Source organism: Calidris pugnax, unplaced genomic scaffold (assembly GCF_001431845.1).
Source record: "Calidris pugnax isolate Ruff unplaced genomic scaffold, ASM143184v1 scaffold25, whole genome shotgun sequence".
NCBI lineage: Eukaryota > Metazoa > Chordata > Aves > Charadriiformes > Scolopacidae > Calidris > Calidris pugnax.
This window is the reverse complement of record NW_015090805.1, coordinates 355,832-381,617: the sequence shown is the minus strand read 5'-3', so window position 1 is coordinate 381,617 and position 25,786 is coordinate 355,832. Positions and strand designations below refer to the sequence as shown.

The following is a 25,786-nucleotide window of genomic DNA, read 5'->3' as shown; positions in this document are numbered from 1 at the left end:
GACCACTGCTGAAACGCCGCGACGGTAACGTGCGTATGAAACTTTCTGCTCGTACAATATTTCTTGAGCACAATTCAAAATTCGTTTTGCCCAGAGTGAGGAAAACATCCCACCTTTCACTGTAGCTATCCCTTCAAAAACAGCAGCTGCAACAGACAACACAGGCTACCCTGCTTCAAAGTCACACAGACGCACGACAGTCTCGATTTGCCGCCCGCAGTCGCTCTCCGTTCGGGGCAGAGGTGTGTAGGCCTGAAGAGAGCCACAGGCCTAAAGTGCCACAGGCCGGGCAGGTCTCTACAATCATTGCACTATTAGAAGCAAACACGTTTGGCAAGGCTGAACTATATTTTACCTACGTAGTAAAAAATACATAATAATCACACCTCTGAGATAGCTTGTTTAACAATTAACTGGTCCAAATAAATATGAACAATTTCAACTTGAGCAGTCAGGGTAGAATTTTTGAGTTAAAACCTCCAACATGTGCTCCCAAACGTAAAAGGGAACACTCTGTCCGAATTTACTAACTCCAAGTAAAACGGCATTACTTAAAAACTATGAAAAAATCTGAATTAACTTGAGCACTAGGGAAAACATGGAAGCATAGAAGTGATCATCGCTACACAGCATATTCAAAAACCTTCCCTGTCCCTTCCTTGTTACACTAAATGCATAAGAATGCACTTGCAACTGAATTTTCCTTTGTTCATTTCAAAACTACAGACCTTTAATTTGATAAGCAGCTTTGTTGCTATCAACTCATTTGTAAAAAACACCATCAAGCTTGTGCTCATTAAATATATATATGTATATATAAAAACATACAAAAAGTACAAGATAAATCACATTAAGAAACTTTTACAGTGTAATTGTCCTGATTATTTTATTCTTAAGGGCCAATTTTTTTTTTGTGCACAGAATCTCAATGTGACTGTTGTTCCAGAATTCAGCATAGTGCCACTGCACAGAATTCACCTTTCTGTGCAGTCCAATAAAAAAAAAAACCAACCCCAAAAACAACACACACCACAGGACAAAACATTCTTCTTAAATCAAATTCTATTTGTGAATTCAGCAAAATAATTTCTATAAAATAAAACAGCAAAATATTTAAATAGTATAGGGTGGGCTGTATCTGTTTTGCAGGGGTATTTGGTTTTTAGACAGGTTCCAAAAAAATTACACACATTCAAGTTACCAATTTTCATTTAAATACAGTATTTACTGATGCGTTTCTTGAAGTCTTTAAACAAATGTTTATTCTGGAATAGAGATACCTCAGAATTGTATTTGACTAACCAGTAGTTTCTTTTATAATTAAACCCTGCTTCTAATGTTAAGATTTCCTGTATAATGGATAAAGAGCTAAGACAATTCTCGCTTTCAAGTAGAACTGTGAACGAGCAGAAAACCAGCAAGTTAACTTGGTGCAGTGGCACTCACAAGTACTGTGTGATTTTGTTGACTTCCACTTCACTGGGATGCAGTAGAAGGAAAGTGTTAGAAGTTTATCTAATAAGCTCTACCAAAGAAACAAAACAAGCACACCAAATACAGTCTATTATGCTCCAGGCATCCTGGCATAGCAAATTTTTGCATATTTGTTTTAAATCTTTTAAATTCCTATTACTGAAAACTAAGTGTTCTTTATCCCACCCAGAGACAGAACTGTCAAACATCAGATGTGAGGAACATATGTGAAACTGAAAACCACTTCTTTGTCACATTTTCCCTCCCCATTTTATAGTCTAGGTGTAAGAAGAAAAAGTTCTGAGCAATACAGTTGTCACATTGGGACAACTGCAGTCACGGTTTTTTTTCCCCCCTCGTTGGCTACACTAACTTGGTGTGAAGCCATGCTAAATGTTACAGCATAACTATAGCTTCAAAGTGATTAACCTAATACCAGAATGAAAAAGGCAATGAAAAAAGATCTAGAAACAATGTTACATCACCAATTTTCCACATCAACCAAATAATTAAAAGGTTACCAGCCATTACGTTGCTCATAGTAAAATCGACTCCAGTGGCAAAGAATTAACATGAAACTATTTTTGTGGTTGACATGGATAGGCTTTTTCGTAAAGGAGTTGATCCGACTGCCGTGAGGCAGGCAACACTGGTTGCAGAGCGCAGCAGATATATCAAGAAATTATTTTTTTGTTTTTGTAGATCTGTGAGTCTCATCAAGACAAAAAAAATGTTTCTTGCTCAAGAATTAACAGTCAAACATTAATATACTATATACACCTTTGCCATTTACACATTAGCATCAGGCCATTTATTACAAAACACTATACACTTTCCACTGCAGGCGGGTTATATATTGACAGCAATTTTCTGCAGATAAGACAGTGAATAGACTCTCCACTCCATGTTGATTAGGAATAGTTTTTCTAGTTTTAAATATTAGCCAGACACAGAGAAAGGTTGGACTGTAAGGCCTGGGTGCACAGTCTTGATGGAGCAAGTTAATTGATTATGTGCATTTCACTAATCTTTTGTCTGAGGCGGGGAAACTTCTTCACTGCCTTCATAATTTTCTTGTGCTCGTTGGCCAGTTCGCTGAGGGTTGTTCATATGATGTGCTGCCGGGCCTGTATATGGCTGTCCATGCACATGGTTATTCTGCAATAAAGCATAAACATATTAAAGGGACATTAAACTTGTGGACCATTTCCTAAGCCCTTACTTGCTTTACATTCAGACTATTGAAAAGCACTGTCAAGCTCACTGAACTTCTTGCGTAGGAATATCCCTACGAACACACATCACAGTTTCTTCACTACCTTGAATCACACTTTTCACTTACCTTTTTAGTCTACACAGAAGGTAAACAAACTTTCAACTTGTAAAGATAAAAGGATTAGTTAAATAGTAATCTCAGCTTTTGAATAACAAACATTTACATGCAAAGCAAAAGCAGCAAGAAAGAAAAAAAGGGAGACGAGAAGAGGCTGCCTATGTGCTGCAGACATTAAACTGTGCACATATTTTATCAATGGGTTCAACCAGCTCGAATTTTTTTCCTGAAGAAATTGAAAAAAGCATACCTGTATTTATGCAGCGTACTACAATTTTTAAGAGGGAAACCTTTAATGTTACAGAACTGAATGAAATCTAGACCAGTAGCTTTCTCCAGATGCTCTGTCCCAATTTAGAGTCACACACACATCTGGCAAATGAAAACATCTCATCTATATATCATTTTGCAGAGTTTAACCAACTGTGGAGAAACTAGGAATATGAGGATTGTGTGTGTTAGTGAGAAATGCCATCTCTTGCAAGAAAGTGAACACGTCACACGGGTAATGGTGAGGTTACGGTACGTGTCTGAACTCAGGAGCTCAGAAAGGAGTGGGAAAATCTGCATGACTTACCAACTGCTCTGCTGACAACACCAAGTAAGGAAAGCAAGATGGAGGGAAAATGGGTTTGGGCAGGAAAGGAAATTAAATTAGCAGATTTGGAATATATAAAATGAATTGGAACAAAAAATGGCAACTAAGTTGGGGGATCTACTAATTTAGTCAATTCAGTAAAAAACCTGGTTATGATTTCTTTCAGATCTGGCTTTCCACTGGAAGATCCTAACAAAGCAGCCATATAACATCAAAACAGATTTAGATTTTATATGTATGTAAGATTTAGAAATCAGCGTTCACAGCACAAATTGTATGTAACAAAGCCATTTGCATTTTTCTGAAAACCTTCCAGTTACCCAAACTGAAATTCAGGCCTTGAGGATGGATTTTGTATTTAAAAACAAGAAAGCAACTCAGAAGGTATTATTGATGTCAACAAATACGACGGAATCAAATTCAGTATGCACTAGGCTGTGATGACATTTGCCTCCCTGTTCTTTTTATGGATGATTAATCCCTCATCTGCTAACGTTAAAATTCTCACCTGAAACTCTTCAGTGCTGTCTGAAACTGTTCCTGGCAAAATGGAGGTGTATCTTTACCTTTACTCCTCCAAGCCTGAAATTTGGCTATAGCATGCTTCTGACTAAACGCCTATAATTTAAGTTACCGTAACTGCTAAAAAAGCTAACCTGGAGCTCTGAACAAATGGTTCAACTCTGAGCTTTTACCTGTTGATACTGGGAACCAGGTGAATGGGGATACAGTGGGGCATCTTCAGGTGGAGAAGACTCATGTTCATCTGGGGCATCAGGATCATCTGGTTCCTGAAGTTTGAAAAAGCATTTAATTTACTTCGGTAAAACACACTACGATTATTCTATCCAGAACCAATCTTACATGCAAGTGACATTCTACCCCACTGTGTCACCCATAGCTTGTACTGTGTTACATAAAAATTCCCACTATCAACATATTATTGGAAAAATAGGGCCATTCATAATCTACTTTAAATGGTCAATTTCAATTCACTACTGCTAATTCTTTAAGTAACAGACATCTGTAGAAACAGTAATAAAGTGGAAAAACGCACAGCAGTATGTAACTGAAGTCAACAAAACCAGAAACCCATATTTATAAAATCTGTTTCCTCTGTAATGACCAGAGACTGTTGCTAAGGTTAATTATTTATAGAAGCACTTTACTCAAATTTTTTTTACCAGAAGTCAAATTCATTCTTTACCTCCTCTGGGCAGAGTTCACAAGCTTTTGCAAGAGTCATTCTAGCACTGTGTGATCTCTCTAGGAAGTAGCCATTAGATGTTTCATTGCTTTGTATCGGTGGAGACCAATTATTATAGGTGTATTGGGGGTTGCCAGTGTATGGTCTACGCTCAAGCTCGTCTCCAAGCCATTCTACTGCCCAGGTCCATTTTCTCTTCAAATCTCCATTGCTCTGCAGAAGGAAAATTAACAACTCAGAATTATTTTCTCTATTCTTCAGAAAAGAAATATTTTTCCCTTCCTTCAAATTTGAAATGAAGTCTGCATTTGCAGCTGCATCACAGAATCCCGAGTGCAAGTTTAACCAAGTTGCTGTCAATCCATAATTATTGACCTTCTGATATAAGAAGGTTCAAATGAGTTGTACTTGGAAGTTGTAATTTCATCAAGGTGATGAAAACTGAATAATGGCAGATTTTTTTTTTTCAGTCTTGGTGTTTTGTTTGGTTTTTTTTTGCCCCCACCCCCCCAAACCAGAAAAAAAGCAACAAGAAACAGAATGAAAGGTATCACCTGAAGGATCTGGTAGGCTACAGGACAGTTGCTGAAGAGAGCTACCATGCACTTTATACACTGGTAAGCTCTTTTCTGATAATGATTCTTAGAGCGCTGAATGGTGTCAAATAATCCATCCCGGTCATCTGGGATTCCCTTAAGAGCATTGTGAATCCTACAAAAAAACCAAAAGCAAACCAACTCAAAACTTCAAGCGTTAGAGTTTTAGTATTTGAATTAAGGCTTCACTTACCATCACTTTCCTTTAAAATCAGAAAACTAACTTGACACATAACATATGTTACTTATAATATGATAATATTTAAACTGTCTGAATGATACATATATAAAACATGTAAGTAAGATTAATTCTAATCATAGATATCAACTTTAATGGGGTAATTTTTATTGCTTATTTTTAAAATCTATTGCATTTACAAAATCAACCTGTTAACCCAATAGGTCCTTACAGAAATGTAACGATTAAATCCTCAACAGAATGGTTACTTACATCACAGTACGCTTCTCAAAGACACTCTCTTTTAGATACAATTCCTCTGAAGAGGAATGAATGGTACATATTTGTGCTTGAAGATAAGGGATTTGGGCATTCCCTGAAACTAAGCCCACTGCTTGTGACTTCTGCTCTTGAGCAAGGGCTACAGGAATTAATTGCCACTCTGAAACTGTGCAAGAACTGAGAATTGAGATATTTTTGGCTTTAAAAACAGGTCAGAGGTGGGCTTGGAACCTACACTGATGTCCTGAAGAGCTACACTTGCTGTAGAAAAACGAATTGCCCTCTTCCCTCATAGGCCTGGGAACAGTCAGCAAATAGACTCCAGGCAGCTGGCAACCTAGAGTCCATCTGTAACATGATGACGAGCTTTACCTCAGCTGATTTAACTTAATGTTACAAGTACCATTATTATCCCAAACTTGGCACTTGAACTTATCAAATCAAGAGAAATTCATGAAAGCAAGTTTGATGCCAAAGAACAGCAGCAGCCATCTGATAGCACAAGAACACTTGGAGCACTGAAGGTTGCACATTGCCTAAGATGAGGTGATTTTTGTTTTCTAAGAGTTAGAACATACTACCATTCACTATGGTCAGTTACGCTATTTGGTGGTTTGGCTTTTTTTGAAAGAGAAGACTAAGATCATTAAAACTGTGTAATTACCACAGCAAAACCAAGAACAGGACAGAGACCAATATTTCAAGCTCCTGCCAGAATTGGCAGCAAGAAATCAGAGGATGATAACAGCTGGTCAATTAATACCCCTCTGCTGAAGCCTAACACAATTCCAATGATCACTGTTACTCCTGAGGCTGCAATATTGAATATGAAGTGATGTACAACTCTAAGTACAGTGAAAGCCATACTACAACATTCAACCTCCTTTACATCCCATTATTTAACATACTTTAGTACTTTTGAAGTAAAATAATGTATTTTAGGGTGAAAAATCCTGGAAATCGTAAAGTATGCCCATTCTTCAGTGTTCTGTGGATTTAAAGATATCTCGTGGAAATGTTGGTTTATTAGGAAGAAAACCTAAACAAACTGCATTATATATGCATTACATATAGATATATATGCAAGGCTGAAAACCCAAGGTATAAAGTATATTCTCGTTCCCTACCTAAGCTGAATTTCCTATAAAGAAAATGAAGAAGTCCTCTCAACTCAGTCCTTGTGTTTTGGAGTGTGGTTAAGTCAGAATAGTATCTTCTAAAGCAAGGCCAATGAATTGATAAAATTCTAAGAGCACACTCTACTTCTACAGGTTAAGTACATGAGTTCACTCCAATACCCTTATTATATACTCAACGTATTTTAAATGTCATATGAGACATGGTTGCAAATGATTTAGTAAATCTGATACTACCCATATTCACTTATTATGAAACAGTGACATTTTGAAATATTGACAGGTAGCTCGTTGATTACATTTATTTTGTGTTACCCCACCTACCACTATTATATAAAACTTCTGCGGAATTGACTTTTCTCCCAAATAGTCAGTATTTGCAGTAATTACATTTTTTTAATCTTAACCTACAAAAGCCTTATTTTGCAGACATAACGAAAATCAGTTTTGAAACTGGGTATTTCATATATTGAAGTTAAAATTCTATTGAAATGTGATCACATAGAGAATATTTAGGTATGAAATACGCTTTTTTCCCAAGTTCACATTTTATCCATGTCTTGGTATCACTGCTATGACTGATGTGCTTGTTAGTAAGATCAGGCTATCAATTAAGACCCTCCAGAATGAACTATTTCTAAGCATCAATCTAAGCACCTCACAGTAAATACCAATTAGTTTAGCCTAAATGGCACCTTCTCTAGCATGTGAAGAATCTAAATAGCAAATTTTTTAATAATAAGGAAGCTCAAGGTGAAAATTGTAGATTACTCTCAAAAAATTGCGATAAAAGTGGAAAAAATGCTTTATTTCTGTATTTTGATTTAATATATATTTTAAACAAACCTCTTGAAATTATTAGCAACAGAACCACTGGGAAAACAAGCTGTACAAAACACCATAATCTTGAATTATAAAGACAGGTAAATACCAACCTGTGAGTTTGCCAAGAGTCCTCAATTAATAGGATTTGCAGAAGCAGATCCAAATAAGGTCGAAGCTCGTATGTGTATGAATATGCAACCTTAAAAAGTAAAAATACAGAGAACATAAGAAAGCATTCCTTGAAGCATGCAGACTACATGGCGCAATACAAGAACACAGCTCATTTGAAGTGAAGTTTACTGTAATTTAAAGGATATGTCAAAATAAAATGCATATATATTTTTCAAAAAAATGTTGATTGTGACAGGGTTTTTTGGGCATTGTGGCTTTGTTGGGTTTTAGGTTTTTTAAAATATAGTTGGTTTTATAAGGGACAAAATGTTTACTCAGGAGTTTCTAACACAATTCATTTGAAGCCCTAAGCATGAAATGCTGAAAATGCTACCTTAAAAAAATAACAACAGGAAAGCTGAAGGAAATGCTCTTGCAATACATAAAGACCACCTCAGTCTACTTATTTTCCATCCTTAACATAGTGTTCCTAACTCGTAAAAGGTCGACTGCTTTCCTAAACTCATAGTACTCCAATATGATGTATAGACCTAAAGGTGGAAATACTGACAGAGGATGCCACCTTAAGGGGAAGTTTATCAAGCACCTGTTCAGTATTTAATACAACATTCCTACATATAAATATAGAATCTTGCATTACACAAATTTATACTCCCATTCTTCTCCTAGCTTTTTATTTTTACCTGCCAAAGAAGTTCACTGAGGACAGTGGAAGAGAACTGAGGATTCTCCCAACAGCAGAAACGAAGCAACTTGATGGTCTCTTCAGAGTTGCTGCAATCTTCAATAATTTTCTTCACATAACTAGTTCTCACAAACAAAATGTCTGCTACGTTCTGCTGAAGTGCCATTATAGGCTGAGATAAATTAGGATCACCGTAAGGGTTGGCAAGTGGGGGATTACCTAGAAGAAACAGTTATTACCAATGAAAAGGTACTGATTTACTTTCAGTGTAGACACAACAAAGTATAAATTGGTGTAACTCATCAAAAAACTATAGAGGGAGAAAAAACCCAACCCCTCCCTAACAGCATATTTTCTCCCTAACAGTTGAACAGTTGTTTTTTATACTGTAGTGGTATTCAAAGGAAAAACAACTAAGTTTTCTGATTGTGAAGCCTGATGCTTGCTGCCTGAGAGCTGCTTCTCCCTCTTGCATAAGATTATGCAGCTGAATCAAAGCTGAACAGCTGGATTCACATTAATGTGCAAGAAGAAAAATTGCTAAGAGTTTCCTCAGTGAAATCCTCTTATCTCCTGAATTTATCTGCTTCACTGCTTGTGTAACACAGCCCAAGTCTATCATATTTTAGGACACAAGGTCTATTTACTTCACTAGGCAATAGGAAAGGGTTCAGAGTCCCATCTGAATGTTTAGAGTGTAGAGAAAAGTAATAGACTCTTGAAAGAAAAAAAAAAAGTATTTAGTAAGCTTCATTTTATGTAACGAAAGACTGCTGATTTGCTCCTCATGTCTCTAAATACAGCAGTGTTTTTAGTTATTGTTTGAAGATGTCCTTAAGTTCAATGGAGAACTTTTCCAGCTTAATATGCTGAAGCAAAAAATAACTTTACTCTGTAAACAGTCATCATAATTAGTAGTCAGAGTAGTGTTCATAAAAAGTCTTTTTGTTTAGTACAACATTATGAATACAGTGAATATACAGTTATTTTTCATTGGTAAATTATCTTTTAAGTGTAAACCTCAAATAATGCTCTGGAAACAAAACCAAATCAAAATTGTAAAATGGTTTTGAAGCTTATTATAGCACAGTAAAATTTTCAGTTCATTAATCTTAGTATAGCACATTCTAGCTTATTGACTTTATAGCCTGACACATCAAACTGTAATGAGTTTGCCATTAAATAGCTTCTCTACAGATTTCTAATTAGGTTTTCTAAAATATGCTTAACAGAATGTGTACATATACAGGCTATAAAGTCCACGTAGCCCAATACTCTGTCACCATTTCTCAAAAATAACTGCACTCTATTCAACTACTGGAGATATTAATGATTTATACTGTGGTCGACCAATTTCTAGCTGATTCTTGATCTTTTGTAAATTGAAGAGCTGGCTTCTGCTTGTCTTCTTGACTGAGAACAAGCACCAAATAATTTTCAAGAGCTATCTACAAAAATACAAGCACTCTCTATTGATAAGCAGTATTATTAACAATAGCAATATTAGCTATTTCATAGTCTGCTGTAGCATTCTTCCTGTACAGATTACTATTTTATTGGTAACACGAAAGTAATCTATTTATTGCCTACTCAGAATCAAAAGATCATCTTTTTGCAACTCTTTGCAGTGAGCTTAAACTATTTTAAAATCATTACTATTTTGTAATCAACAAACTACTACTTTACTAGTCAGTTGTTTTCCTGTAACTTTAAGGAATAAGCCAAAGAGCATGAAGTACAGACCAGATTTCTGTCTTGTGCTCTTTACTATGTTGATACAGCAAATCAGTTTTGCTTACGACAAAGAAATTTCTGTCTTTGTTGTAAGGCATACATTTTTCCATCTAATTCAATTTACACATACTAGCTAAATATGCACAAAAGACATTTACTGATATATCCAATTAATCCAAGGAAAACTTAAAATCCACTATACCATTGATAGAAGACTGCATCCGTGATGACACATTGCAACAACGGATCAGTTGTGACACAACAGTGTATAGCTTCCCCAATTCAGCATACTGGTATTTAATTGGAGGACCTGGACCTTCATCCAAAGCCACAAGCATGAAGGTTGCCGGAACATTTAGTTTCAGAAGCTGTGTCTTCTCTGCTACACCTGTACAGGGGTGGGAAGAAACAAAAAGACATCTTGTTTCTCACACTGATAATACTGGTTTTTGTTTTAAAAAGAAAAACAACCACTGTTTACATGACTCGCAACTTCAACTGCCAGGTTTTATTATAACCATCATTTATGCTTTCTGGGGAAAAAAATAATCAAATCAGTAAAGATGAACAAAACAATTATGTTCAGCTGAAAAATCACATTGAGAGTTATAAATGACTACGATTTCTTAACAGTGCTCATTACACTTAACTAGCATCTCTGTTAATAGCAAAGCCTCAGAGAAGTCTTTTGGACAAAGAATTGATCTTTTCACTGTGAGGCCCAGGATAAGATGAACATCGCCAGTATTTCATTATTTTTACATCCTAGATACATCAACTACAAAATTAAGACATTTCCAACTGTGCCATACTATGCAGTAAGTCTAAATAAGAATGACAAAATCAACTTACGAGAAAACCAAAATATGAAACAAGAAAGCCTCCAAAAGCAACCAAAACCTCCAAACATACAGGTAGTTTCATTGCAAGAATACCTTGCACACACTACACAAGTACTTGCCAGTAAATTCGATATGTTCCTTCTGATCTTGTATTCTGTTTCTCAATTTGGTTAAAAGTACTAATTTTTCCACACATTTCCAAGATTTTTCTTATTCTGAAATACAACTGGATCTTACCTACCATCCTTCTGATAAGGAGAAATCCAGATAGCACCTTATTACAGCTCTTTTATAGTAGCTTTTTGATTATGTTAGTTTTTTAGTTAGATCCTTTGTAGAACCGAGCTCTCGCTTGCTTTGACACGAACAATGTATTATTTGATCTCTCAAAATGTCAGAAAACTTAAACTTTTTCAGAGAACTTGAGGCGTTGCAGGAATGGTGTATTTTGGCTTTTGCTGAATGAACACTCTATGTCCATACAGAAGCCTTCAGTTAACAGTAGTAAGACAAACACAACTGCTTAATATCTCTATGTTTATCTTTGTGGGGTAGATTGTGACATTGATCAGACGCAGAAATACAATTTAGTTATGCTTTCCAGTCTGGCTTCTGAGTACTTTCTAGTGAGAGGCTTCAACTGCACTTACTTTACATAAAAGAATGAAAATATCTTGTTGTAAGAGTAAGAGGGGGAGAGTATTATTCCATTAGGAAAAATGGAATTTTTAGAACCTGCCATAGAGAAAGATGCTTTGTCACTTAGGCTACCACATGTGGAAGAGAAATGGGGCCCTGATAGAAGACCCTAATAACTGGGTGAAGTAAGAATGTAGAGCTCTGTGATAATTCCCTAGATACGGACCTGTGACGACCCTCATCAACCCAAGAGTGCAAAAGGAATCCTTTATTAATTTGACTTGCATTTTATTGCAACTCTTAATTGCTTTTCCTCAGGGCAAATACATAAAGCAGCAGCAGATTAACCCACCTGAGAAACAGTCTATTCAATCAATCATTAATTGATTTTCAGCATACTGATAATGCTAAGAGAAAGCATGATCACAGCTGCTCATCTAGAAGTGAATAGAACCAATCTCAGTTTAACTGAAAAAAATATTTTTGTTTGGAATAAGTACTTGAGATACGATTAGTATTATTTTATTCTATTCTTTTATACAGGCTAGTGACTTTCTATGCAAAGAACCTATATAATCCAGAATTTAATAGAAGTTTGTGTACTTCTAAATCTATACTTATTTCTATTTTCACAATGCTGTATACAATTAAGATCCTGAAGAAAAATGGAAGATGCTCGAAGTGCCGCAGCCAGTGTTTCATGACGGTCACCACAAAACTGGTAACTATCTCATCTCAGTTATATTACAGCACATGTATAATGGGACTTAAGTGTAGCACCTGCAAATACAGGTAGTCCCGCTAGTCTTGCATTCAAAGATGCTAAAAAGTTATAATAAGAATTAATTTGTGATCATGCTCAATCTCTAATTTAATCTTTCATCAGGAAATTTAGAACACTAGTCTTCATGAAAAGAATTACTGTCTCAAGTCTGAGAGAACTTTATTTAAGCCTTCATATATTACAAAAACACCGGCTTTTCTCACCTCTTTTTCTTGGAGGAACTATAATACCTGATAAATTTATAGTGGAATTTCCTGATTCTTGCATTCTTTTACCTCATATGATGTCTATGGGGAAAGCATTCTGGCAAGCAATGATGTCTAAGAATATATACAGGCTGAGCTATTTCCTCAGCCTCCCAGAGTCTTTAAAGGGAAGACAGAGTCAGGGTTTTGCATTCATAGCTGAACTTCAAAGCTGAACTAAAGAAATTAATACCGAAAGGGCACAATTGGAACACATTGACAAAGCATGACCATCTGTATTAGTGTTTCCATAAAGGAGAATCATGCATCTCTCTCTTTTTTTATCTTCCTCAGCTTCTTCAGCCTCAAACCAGTTGACAACCCCACATGCTTCTTGGGTCTCATGGCCTCCCTTCCTGCAGAGGTGCCCTAAACAAAGCATCACCTCTGTTGCCATATTTTTACCCCACACATTCTCAGAATTGCACACTCTTACTGCTCCAAGTTTCTCATGTTCATCTTTCAAGGATGGCAGAAAGCCTAAAGCCTTCAAACTGGAGGAACACGGACATTCTAGACAGCATTTATATAGCATTTGATGATAACAATCTGTCTGAGGATGAAAAACTGGATTCTCCTGCTGTGACCTGTGTAACTGGTTCATTAATAAAGGCCAGTTTATTACAGCGCTGTCAGTAAAAGCACATGATGTAATTTACTTACCTAGATTGGCATACATCACAAACAGATTGAAATACTGCTGCAAATGGCGCCCATGTTCAGATACTTCCCTTCTTAGAAGATTTAGTACCGCTCTCAGTAAGTGATCACTTAAACTTAAGTTATCATACGCCTATAAAAAAAGAGTTTTGATATTAGTGGTTGAACCTATCAAAACCTTATGTAGGTTATACTTTCTACCATGGCAGAAAACAGAATTGGTTAAAAGGTACAAGCTCCAAAATACTAGCAGCTGGTTAGTCATCTGTATCTTGCACAAAGACAGACAGACATACAGGGAGTAAGATTCCCATCAATAAACACCATGTAATTCCAAGAAATTATGCAAGTATAGAAGCTTTTAATTGAGCTTTTTCTCCCAACAGCAGCTAGGCTCAGAGAAGCACATTCAGTTCCACTATGATCTTCATAGTCTAAGACAGTCTAAGACAGACAACGAAATCACCTCTACAGGTGTATCTCAAATACTTCACGAAACAAAATAAGCATGTAGAGCTTTAACTTAATACAAATTCTTTTGCTGGATATAGTAATAAAAATATTCTGAGAAGGAAAGTGGAACAATACAAAGTATCTTACTGTAGACGTTAAAAACATGACAAAGTTATGGCTCAAAAAGGTTCTTTTAAATTTTAATACAGTCCAAACAAAAACATTGCTATGACAAGTATTACATTAAGATTTTGGCTTTTTGTTCGTCTGTTTTACATGCACAAAACTGGGTAATTCACTGTCTACTTCCATACAAAGTTACAATTTTTGACAATTTCAATGTTGCAGGATCAGGGGAAGAAAACTTAGGGAAATCCTGCATGTTTTCATAGTTTTTGTTAGGGTTTTTGTTGTTGGGTGGTTTTTTTGTTTGGTTTTGTGGTTTTTTGTTTTGTTTGATTGTTCTTGTTGTTTTTTAGTTCTAAATTAATAACAAGGATTCACTCCGCCAACTACTACTTTTATTTTGCAGATTTCACACTTGCAACTCAATTCAAAATTCTCACTACTTAGTCTTCACAGAGATTTACAAATTAGGGAAAACTGAGCCCCTCTGGCAGCACCTCTCACACAAACTGGTCTCACTAACATGACATATGTAGTGCAAAACGGACCGTACAGCTTTCCTGTTAACACTGATGCATCTACTCCAGGATTTACTTAACATTAAATGCTTATAATGAAGAAGTAAGAGTAAGTTTCACAACTTTTTCAAGAGAAAATAAAATACCTGACTGGAAGGTCCAGGAGAGGCAAAAGGTGAAGGACATGGTCCGTCTTGCAATGAAAAATGTGCAATAAATACTATTAGTTTTGCAAATGCACCCCTCACTTCAGCACTAGGGCATTCCAAAAGATACTCAGAGAAGCGGTTTGAAACATTAAAAAGGACGTTGTGTGCAAACCAAAAGCGTACATTCTTGCTGTGACGAAGAAGGATGCATAATGCATCATACCTGAAACAGAAGATGACACAACTGAGAAATTATGATCAAATGTAGACTTAATGACTTTTGGCAGACTTATTCTTTTGCAGAATTTGAAAAAAATACGTGTTAAAGGTGATCCCTTTAACCAAATAATTTTTTGCTCACAAAATGCTTACAAACAGAGAAACTGTAGTTCCTACATGATATTATCTGTTACTAGCAATCACAAATTAAAAAGATACTTCAATTAAAAACCTAATACTTAACTGTAGCATTGTACTTCTATCAACCATAAGGCCTAAGACAGGATTACATCCCCTAGCTCCCTACTACTCAATAGCTACCTAAATTGGTAGCCATCATTACCTCTGTACTGGAAGTTGGGGAGAGGGCCAATTAAAAACCTAATACTTAACTGTAGCATTGTACTTCTATCAACCATAAGGCCTAAGACAGGATTACATCCCCTAGCTCCCTACTACTCAATAGCTATCATTACCTCTGTTTTGGAACTGGGGGAGAGGGGAAGCAGTGGAGAAGATGTGGGGTGGATTTCATGAGCTGCTTGTAAGACAGGTAAACAAGTATGTAACCTATCAGGATTTATATTCTCATTTACAGATCTAAAAAACCACAAAACCCCAAAGAGTAAAACATCTGTTCTGGAAAGGGTCTTGTGTGAGACTGTCCTCCTTCCTGCAGCAATATCTGAACTCCTCCTGATCTCTTAAAATAACAGGAGTAACTCTGAAAGTTCCTATTAGAGAAAAAATTGAGGTACGTATTTGTCATGTATTACACAACTACTTACTAGTAGCTGGTAAACTACTGGTCATCACGAATACTAGATTTTCTCTGTACGTCTACCGGTAGTAATGCACGCTCCTCTCCCCAGCATAGAATAAACTAGCTTAAAACACTGTACTGCTATGAATAATATTGTACTGTGTTATACTACAGATCTGAATTACAGGCCCCATAGCAATGTATAGTCTCCAAAAGATTATATACATCTTTCAGAAAAAGAATACAAATATAAACCGCAAAAATGGGTTGAAAAGAACTTTGTTTAAAACTATTCAAACCATGAAGAAATCATTCTGAAGTCAGAATACATAACCTATTAGTTTTGTGCTAGTGATAAATTCTACTCTTTCATAATTTTAAAAGACCAACAAAATGTAGATTTAAGCTTTGTTTAAATATGAATTTGAATGAAGCTGTTCAGCTCAGCAGTTTATTTTAAGGCTCCGTTTCTTTCCAGTATTTTCTGTTCAAACTTTCCCCCCTTTTCATGTGCACTTTGACCACGTATTTGGGGTAGGATCATAAATAGGACAGATCACTAACACTTTTTATTGTCATATGTATATATAACTGGGATCTTTTAACAAACTGTAATTGTTTTTAAAAGACAAGATACCAATCACTAGCAGGGCCACGGACTATTTTCTTTGTATGAAATCCTGTGGTGAAGAGAAATCTAGCAGCAAGCTGAATACTAATCATAGTTATTTCTTCTGCTTCAGGCAACAGATGATCTTGTCCTAAAGAAAAATCAAAATACTCATATGTAGACAAAGTAAAAGCAATTTACTTTCAATAATTTAACTGATTTCAGATTACTATTTTGTCTGACATTGTGTTCCAATTTTAACAGGAAGCTTGATCAAAACAGCCTCTAGCTTCTCTAACGTATACTTTGAAAATGTAAGCTTTAAGACAGTAACAAATACCTGGAGGCTAGCATGTCTGATTTTTAGAAATTTGGCATCTCACCTTTGAGAACTGTCTTCAGCAGAGCAGTCCACAAACTTTATCATTTTAACATGACTTAGTACATAAGCTGAATTATAGTTGGTAGTTTATCAAAGTGTTTTTTGTTAAATATTCTGGCATGTTATCACCATCAACAAAAGATGTTTAACTGCAGAAGTCCAGAAAGACAGAATATTCAAAGCAGAATGCAGAAATTTTCACTGGCTGCACAAATCAAATTCTCGACAACACAAATCAAAGTCTTCTTGCAAGAAATTAATCCTTAATTATTGCACTAACATACTAACCTGGAGGAGGATTTAAGTAGACACTATTACAAGTAAGCAACTTCTTTATGAACTGGAAATATTCTAGGCTGTACTGCATACGATTATGCATGAACTGCACATTCTGCTTCCGTACGCTTCGTTCAATGGCTGATGGCATTTTAATCTGGTGGGGTTTAGTGGTGATTGCGAGTTCTGAAATATATTTTATCAGTTCATTGTCTTTGTCTATTGTGTCCATTCGTTCATAAAAAAGAATATAAGCATTCCACCACCTCTTCTGGCGTCTATAGGACATACGCTTCATCATATGATCAAACACTTCTCCCATGTATTCTCCGCCAAAACACTGGTTTTTCATTTCTTCATCATCATCCATTTTACACTCTGTCACGTCTCCGTCATCAAATTTATACCACCGATTTTTCTCACCATCTCCACCATTCCTCTGGATAATGTAAGAGTAATAATGTCCACCACTGGCCTGGCCACTGTGTACAAGTACACCAACGAGCCTGTACTTTGTGCTCCCAGAGTGTTCGTTTTCTGACTGTTCATTTTGTATTATCTGATTTTCAGGATTTACATCATCTCCTTCCAATTTAGCTACACCTGCCACCGTGTAAGGCTCCATGTCCAGCTCTCGTGGAAATTCAAAATAATCATTGAACTTGATTGCACATTCCCTTTCCCAGTCATAATCAAATCGTTTCAACTGGATTGCAAGAACTGGAGGCAACTTCTTAATCAACAAGCGTTTCACTGTATCAACCTAAAAAAAAAAAAGGGACGTGAACAGTTACCAGTTCTTAAGTATTCATTGATCTACTCTTATCAACAATCAAAGTCAGTAATTAAAGGAAAACCTTTCCCCCCCCTGAACATGAACTAAGACTGAACTTAGTACGCCTATATCACCACAGATGTACACAAATTTAGTGCCTAAGGAATCATTACCTTTTTGTTGCATTTTTCACAATGATATGCATTTGCACCTTCCAATAGATCTCCTTTGACGTACTGTTCCAAAGAATCAAGAAGGTTTTGGTGATTTCTTATATCTACATTCAGAGTTGTGAAGGATTCCTCACATTCATACCTACCAATGAACAGACAGATGTGAGAAAAAGGTAGAAATGTGTTCAATTTTCATGTCTAACAGGTGCTACACAGCACCTTCCTGCAAAAGTTTTATTCAGCATTTGATGGCAAAAGGAGCTAAGCAGTAAAAAAAGAACTGAACTCTTTTTATTGCAGTCTTTCCACAATTGTATTACAGTATCTGCACATTGTATTTTTTGATCTGCACTATTTTTTTAAATTAACAACATAGAAATTATTTCTATGTCTCAAGTTCACTGGAAAGATCATGGAAGTTGAATCTTTTAGCATGTCTTGTTTTTAAAGCAGCTAAAGTAGCATGAGAGACTCTTGGCTAACTTAAGCCAGTAGACAAGCACAGATAGCAAAATAGAGTACTTTTTCCATTCTGAACTTTACTGTCAGGAATTAGACTGATAAGCACAAAACTGTACCATACTTAAAGACAACAGTTCAAAAGAGATTAAAAAAAAAAACTTTTTTATTTTTCTATCTGAAAAAACCTAAACAGCTATCTTCATAACATCACTTTGCATATGTATGGCTGGCTTTGACTTACTGTGTTCTGATATGACCTTCAAACAAATTCCTAGCAATAAACCAGCAATGCTTGAGAGACAACCAATTAAGATATCTTGGAAACAATTTATTTTTTATTTCTTTTAAATTTTAAGATAAAGGAGCAATGAATAAGCTAAAAACAGTTGCATCTATTCCAACGTAACCCTGCAGAGCTTGTTTCTCTGATATGCCATCAGGAATACAAAGGGTTTTATAACAATGAATAAATTAATATTTAGAAACACTTCAACCAAAACAGTAATATTCATTCATCTATTAAATAACGTACAAATTTAGAAAGACTGTTAATCTGTCACACCCCAATCCAACAGTTTAGTTTATCATCAGTATTCTCCTCCCTAAACTACAATTAGGGTAACATTATTAAGTACAATTATGTAAATCCATTAGAGTTCCAAAAAGACAAATAATACTTCAGGATAGTACGTAAGGAATGAATGGTAACTCATGTTGCTTCACACTTGTATCTTCCATTTAATTACCCATTGAATGTAAAATAAAATGAGTGTTTTCACTTTATCTTGTAATATTTCAACTAAATTCTGGTCACACATTTTAACCCATGAAACGTAAGATGTTCCACTTAAGTTCTTCTAATTCACACATGCGCTCCACTGAATTTGAAAGATTACCACAATAAAACCAGTTTGTATCAGTGTTTTTTCCTGTATTTTGATTGCTAATTGAAGGATAACACTAAATGATCAACTTTCACAATAAAGAGAATTTGCAATGATAGTGTGTGGAGAGATCTGTATCATTTAAGAACCATGCATAATCTGAAAGACGTAGTGAACAGTAACAAGTTAGTGATACAAAATTTAACACAATGATTAAAAAAAGCCAACTGTTGAAAAAGGTCAAGTTCATTGCTAGGCCATCTTGAATCTTGCACACAATTCTAATCATTCACCTCTAAAGGGATATAGAAGAAAAAGTCTAGATAAAGTACTTTACAATGGCTAGTTCTATTCTTTCACTACACCTTTGCAGTTGATCACCATCATCAAGATAGTGGACTACAGACCTATGGTCTGATTTGGTATGAGTGTTTTTTTGCATAACCTCTATGAAGCTGAATTTCAATATTCACATTTGAAGTTAATTAAAAATACAGCAGAAATCTTAAGAAAAAGATAAACTTTATACATCATTCTCCTTAATTATAGCTTGCACAGTGAGTATGAATGGAATTTTACTCACTGGAATGAAAAATTCATACTTGGGTAAGCTCTACCACCCACTATGGAAGACAGAAGACAGCAACAGCTCTTGGACAAGTCTTTCAATTTTATACATTGCATTTGGTCCCTAAGTTGCTTCCACTTTTAATATGAAGACGACATATCTTTTCCTCCCCTGATCAATACACAATGTTGCATATACAATCTGCTAAGCAGAAGAAATAATGATCAAGTATTTCAAGGCACTTGAAGACAAATTAATGTTGAGACTATAGAAAAAAAACAAGGTAGCAAATTGTATTATCTTTAAAGAAAAGCAAAACCACAAGCATCACAAAACCCCTAATTTTGACTCTAGTCACTTTTATACAGATACAAACACAAGCTGTTCTTTGGTAAGAAAGGAGAATCTTGAACACTTACCGATGTGGGCATCCTTGACAAATCTTCTGATCAGCAAAGGACCCTCCTAAAACTTTACTTAACATTGCTGGATGGCCCAAAGCTTTTAAAGCTTCATCTAAACTGTCCACCAAGGAATTAAAAAACTCTAAAGCATCATGTTGTTCACGTAGATTTACAGGTTCACCCCAAAGCCTGAAAACAGAAGCACATTTTTTGTCAGGTATTTTTTGTTTTGTTCTCCAACAATTTCTTTTCTAAAAAAATACTGTTTGAGCTATTAATTGCTCCTTCTTAGTGTGCAAAACTATTTGTTGGTTTGTGATATAGTATGCCAACTGTTACTCTGTCCCTGACATTAACCTACTAGTAAATAAAAACAAGCTTTTGTGTACAACTTTATACTTAATTCAAAGTCTCAGTATCAGGTTAAGAAGTGCTAGAATTAAAAAAAAAATCTTGCTGTAAATTTTGGTTTATTAACAGACTTATACAGATTGATACAGAGGTAGCAGAACAGATACAATGCTGCACAAGTTCTGCTAATTTACACTTAACTTCACTATAATTTCTTCTACTATGGTTAGTTTTGTTGCATTTCAGTGGTCCAGTGAACAGACATCAATACCACCTTTTCTACTTACCTAAATTGTTTCCAAAACCCTCTTGGTACATAGTACTGTAGCCTGGAAGCTGCTAAATGACCAAAAATTACTTGGAGGTGCCTCAGAACTCCAATATTGTACTCCTTTCTATCTTCTGTTTTACTCAGTGCTGGTTTGTCTTCATACTGATGTGGATAACCAAACACATCATCTCGTGGGTCAACATTGCTCTGAAAAGCAGAAGAAAATTTGTGCAATTAACTTTGATATTTAACTGTCTCATAGCCTGTTGTATCCCTTGTTTAATTTAACAGCCTAGGGCGTTTAATATTCTTATCTGAAGAACAAGTAATATTTTCGTATGCATTAATGGAGTTCCAATGGCAGAAGTGGTGTACGATGCTTTACAAGTACAAATCCACGAGGAAGAAGCCTGCATTGCTACTTGGATCTTTTGTAACTGCCTCTGTGGTAGCAAGTAAGAAATATTATGCTATTGTCCCCACTGCTAGCAGTGGAAAGCAAAGCAATGAAAAGCAAAGCAATGAGTACCTTAAATATTATAACCTTTTCAAAAAAAGGAATTCTATTTAAAGATAAGCAAGTTCAACACAATTAAATTCACCTCATTGTCCTGCTTTTCATCCCCTGACATGTCATCATCTACATCACTGCCTGTGCCTTCAATTGCAAGAATCCCATTCCTGATGGCTGGAATCATGTACAGCTGCTGAATGACAGAATTCATGTAACAAGTGGCACCAGCATTTTTCAGTCCTACAAATCCCTTTGGTGGTCGAGGTCCAACAGGTGGTAGATATTCCCATTCTGTAAGCGCTTCACAAGCTAAAAGAAAACAGTAGAATGTGATTAGGAAACTATTTTGTTACAAAAGAATTAGACCATAAATGTAGAACAAAGGGCAGGTGCATAAAATTAGTATTAGTCTGTGTCACATTGCAGTTTAATCAAACAAATGGTCCACCAGAAAAATTAATTGCTAAAATTAACATAACTTCTACCAACAGTAGTTCTATCTGTAATCTTAACATTGCATCATTTTCTTGTACTGCATAACTAAAAAGATGGCCAGACAAAAATTCAGTCTATTTATGTATCAAACAGAAATCTTCCCTCAATACCAGCAGCTGAATGAATCTAGAGTATATAACCCATTTATAAGCCTTTCACAAATTTATAATCTTTTTAGAATTACAGCATTTCACTTATACTTCATTTTAGCTTCCCAGGATGGGAAACAAGTTTAGACAATGTTATTTATATGACTCATGATAGATTTTTTTCTCCTGCATCTTCTCCCTCAGGCTTCTCACATGTCTTCAGAGTACATTTACGATCACAGGTTTCCTATGCTAACGTGTTGTTTTGTGGTTTTTAGCACAAAAAAATTCTGATGTAAAAGAGAGCATGCATGTTTACAAGCAAGCTTTATGTGGTATATGAAACACACAGCATGCGCAGTTCATACATGTGTTCTCTCTTCTGTCTGATGTACGATAGAGATCTGGCATTCTATCATGCTTATCAAATAGCTGAGTAGAAGGAAATACCATAAAATCCTTCTAATTGTGAGCTGATAAGAAATACACTACTTCCCAACAGAAAAGGGAAAAAAAAAAAAGAAAAAAAATGAGGCAGGGGGCAAGGGGAAAACTATAAAGCTGCCCTTTTAATTTGTTCATTTGAGATGGAATCAAACAGGAAGAGATTAAAAAACTAACTCAAATGACTCGTGAGATTACCAACTGGGCAAGCAGTATTTTCATTTTGAGAGACAATGGGCAATTCCCACTATGAGATACTTTTTCTAGTTGCTTATGATTTTGCTAAACTGTACAAGTGTAAACATTCTGTTAAATCACAGAATGGTTTGGGTTGGAAGGGACCATTAAAGATCATTTAAGTCCAACTCGCAGGGACACCTCCCACTACACCAGGTTGCTCAAAGCAAAATCCAACCTGACCTTGAACACTTCCAACAATGGGGCATCCACAGCTTCTCTGGGCAGTCTGTTCTGTGTCTCACCAGTCTTACAGTAAAGAATTTCTTCCTTACGTTCAATTTAAATTTACCCTCTTTCAGTTTAAAATCACTGCCCTCTTCATCTTTCTTGTAAGCTCTCCTTATGTACTGAAAGGTTACAAAAAGGTCTCCCCAGAGCCTTCTCTTCTCCTGGCTGCACAACCCCAGCTCTCTCAGCCTGTCTTCCAGTATCAGCATAAGACTGGTGTGTCACCCCCCTTTCCCCCTGCCCTTTTCTTTCTCTGTTATTATTACAGTCAAAATGGTTTAGCTACCACATTCAGGGCTGCAGAAAATATTTTCCTATTTGTTTGTTAAGAAAGTCTTACATGCTTTTTATTGATAACAAAATCTGTGTTAAGTATGTGCCTTTGGCCATCCTTGTGAAAATTAACCCAAGTTTTATTTGATTGTTGGCTTTTGAAACACTAACATTTGTAAGCTTCTGTACATACAGCAATCTCTATAATCTTTCTGGTTCTTTAAGTGCAGAGCTGTGCTGAGACAAGGCCAAAACTGAGAGAACAAACATTTGAGAAAGGACTATGACAAGCGGAGAATGAGTACAGAGCTAAAATGGGGGACAGGACAGTGGGCCTGTGTCTGTGTGCAGACAATAATGACAAATTAGGTGAGCAACCAAGAGACTGGCACTGAAACTAAGCTGAAGATACCTGATGAGGTTCTGGGATTGGTTAGGCAGAGCCTGAAACGATGAGACAAAAGTAGAAGATACAAACTGAATGAGGTTCCTGGGAGCTGGTATGGACAAAGGGGAGTAGCCAGAGGTTGGGGTAGGAAGGGTCAGACTGTGTTAAGTGACTGGGGCCAGAACTTGGATGCAACTACGTAATGCAAGTCAGCACATTTGCTGCATAAAGAAGAGCAAATAAAGGCTATGCTAACAAAAGACTAAATTTTTGACAGCCTGATTTTGCAACATTAAACACAGCCACAAACAAACCACAAACTAAAAAACTCAGCATCTAGTTCAGTTGATAATATAAACAAAATCTAAACACAATACATATATTAAAAAGTAGAAAATAGATAATTAAAAATATTACATACTAGTGATTGCTGTACCTATGTAATACATTTCAGTCAAGGTGTCTACTATCTGTTTGAGATTTCGGACACATCCAACTGCTAGTGCAACTAGTAGCTCAAAGCCAGCATTAATAGTAGCTGGTGAACTACAGACAGGTATGGCCTGCTCAGCAGGCAATTCTCCATTTCTCATGTATTGTAGATAAACATTGGACGCTGGAAAGATGAAATCATCTATCAATTCCTGAAAAAAAAAAGAAAAAAAAAAATCACCTGTTGCCATAAAAATGCACACTATTTTATAACAGAATAAGTGTTATATACATGATTGTCTGAGAACCAGAGGAATAATTTTAACTCTCTTTTTTTTAAGTGAGACCAACACCATAATGAGCTTTTAAACATAAAACAGAATAACTCCATCCTAAAGTGGTTCCCTGCACACCAGCCTCCCCACTGCAAGTTAAAAATAAATCTGCATTATTATTATTGATTGGTAAAAATTTTCTTTTGCCAAACCAGTATTATCTACAAAGCTCTTTATCAATTAGTGGTGAAAAAACACCAAGATTGCTGCTGTATAATATCAGATACAAAGAAAACACATCTGATTAAAGAGATGCTCAGATGTCATGCATTTGTTCAAACCTTCCATAAACATTAATAGCACTAATTAAAAACATGTGGAGAAAAGACAACACCAGGATAATGAAAGAAAGCAGTCCTGTGCAGTACTACCCGGTATCTAGCTCACTATCCTTGGGTGATGTTTGCCAAATATTGGAACAACAGCTCACTGGTCACAGCAACTTCATACACAGTGGTTCCAAAAAATGATAAAGTTAAGTACTCGTATGAATGAAACATGTAACTTATTTAAAAAAATATTTTTAAACAAAACAATTAACCCCAAGTAGAAGCTCTTTTCAAACAGTTCAGTTGGGACCTTTTCTGGTTATAGAATACAAGATGCAAAGCCTGTTTGTACCTACTCATAGTAAAAAGAAAAAAAAATAATCAAAAAACGTGAACTTACTTTAATGAGATTAGCACCTCCTTTTTCACAACCAATATGGTATTTCTTCTCAGGTGTCTGGAATGCTAACAACTCTTTTGTTACTCCAAGGTGACCCTCTAAGATAGTTTCTTCAACACCTGTTTCCCCTGTCCTTTTTACTTCATCCTGTCATTCAAGAGAAAGTTAGGATACCCTAAATAATATACATTTCCAAGCTTAAAACTGTACTTCACAACAAAGCAGCAAATAGCTGATTGTAAGAAATAAATTGATGCTAAAACTTACCCTAATCCTCTTAAGCCAGTCGATTTCATTATTAAGAAGAACTTCAGCATTAGGTACATTAATATTACTGTTGTAAGCATAGTTAAGAAGATGTCTTAGGAGAGTGAAGTAGTCTCCAGAATGCTTAGCTCGCTCTCTTGCGGTACTCTATGTAAACCAAAAACAAATGATATATAATTCATACGCACTTCTACCTATAGTGCAACACTAACATTTTTTCGCTAAAACTGGCAGTAAATATGGAACAAAGTAAGTGTAAGATTGTTTTTAATTTTTTAGAAGTTTACAATTGTGTTTAGCTGTTAATGAACGTCTTCTGGACTACTTAAGCAGCACTTTCTATACCGAAATGGGGAACAAACAGTGAAGTAATTAAATGTTCAAGAGAGCCATGGGAATGCAGAATTGAAAAGCCCTGTCAGACCCAGTAAAAGAAGACAATAACTGTAGGTATATAATAATCTGTTCATGATTTTTAATTCAAGGTTAGCATTCATTGAAGATCAAATGCATATATTAAAGCTTATTATTCATGTTCTTATCAGAAAATGCAAGAGTCCCTCTCCCCTTCACATATCTCAAATTGAAATTGACTGTGCTGCTTGCCTATAGGTCAAAAGGAAATATTTTAGTGACTGCTGTTAATAGAAATTTGCCTTTTCTTGTAGATATTTTGTCT

General features: G+C 35.7%; 1 protein-coding gene across 5 annotated transcripts in view; it reads right to left on the bottom strand.

Annotated features, from left to right (window-relative positions):
* Positions 1 to 380: 380 nt before the first annotated feature.
* USP9X (ubiquitin specific peptidase 9, X-linked) overlaps positions 381 to 25,786 on the bottom strand; it is a 100,989-nt gene continuing 75,583 nt past the window's right edge. Inside the window, exons 27-45 of one of the 5 annotated variants that reach the window (XM_014938076.1) lie at positions 25,108 to 25,254; positions 24,841 to 24,987; positions 23,826 to 24,048; positions 21,336 to 21,556; positions 20,750 to 20,940; positions 20,127 to 20,300; positions 17,794 to 17,935; positions 16,858 to 17,608; positions 16,215 to 16,338; positions 14,593 to 14,818; positions 13,353 to 13,482; positions 10,382 to 10,567; positions 8,444 to 8,664; positions 7,739 to 7,827; positions 5,166 to 5,322; positions 4,612 to 4,824; positions 4,100 to 4,195; positions 3,384 to 3,394; positions 2,495 to 2,631 (exon numbers count right to left, since the gene is read on the bottom strand). In XM_014938076.1, the coding sequence (XP_014793562.1) occupies position 2,631; positions 3,384 to 3,394; positions 4,100 to 4,195; positions 4,612 to 4,824; positions 5,166 to 5,322; positions 7,739 to 7,827; positions 8,444 to 8,664; positions 10,382 to 10,567; positions 13,353 to 13,482; positions 14,593 to 14,818; positions 16,215 to 16,338; positions 16,858 to 17,608; positions 17,794 to 17,935; positions 20,127 to 20,300; positions 20,750 to 20,940; positions 21,336 to 21,556; positions 23,826 to 24,048; positions 24,841 to 24,987; positions 25,108 to 25,254 (3,450 nt within the window). In that variant the 3' untranslated portion in view covers positions 2,495 to 2,630. Of the gene's footprint in view, positions 2,632 to 3,383; positions 3,395 to 4,099; positions 4,196 to 4,611; positions 4,825 to 5,165; positions 5,323 to 7,738; positions 7,828 to 8,443; positions 8,665 to 10,381; positions 10,568 to 13,352; positions 13,483 to 14,592; positions 14,819 to 16,214; positions 16,339 to 16,857; positions 17,609 to 17,793; positions 17,936 to 20,126; positions 20,301 to 20,749; positions 20,941 to 21,335; positions 21,557 to 23,825; positions 24,049 to 24,840; positions 24,988 to 25,107; positions 25,255 to 25,786 lie in introns of all 5 variants that reach the window. The other 4 variants (XM_014938078.1, XM_014938075.1, XM_014938074.1 and 1 more) reach the window with 4 other exon arrangements.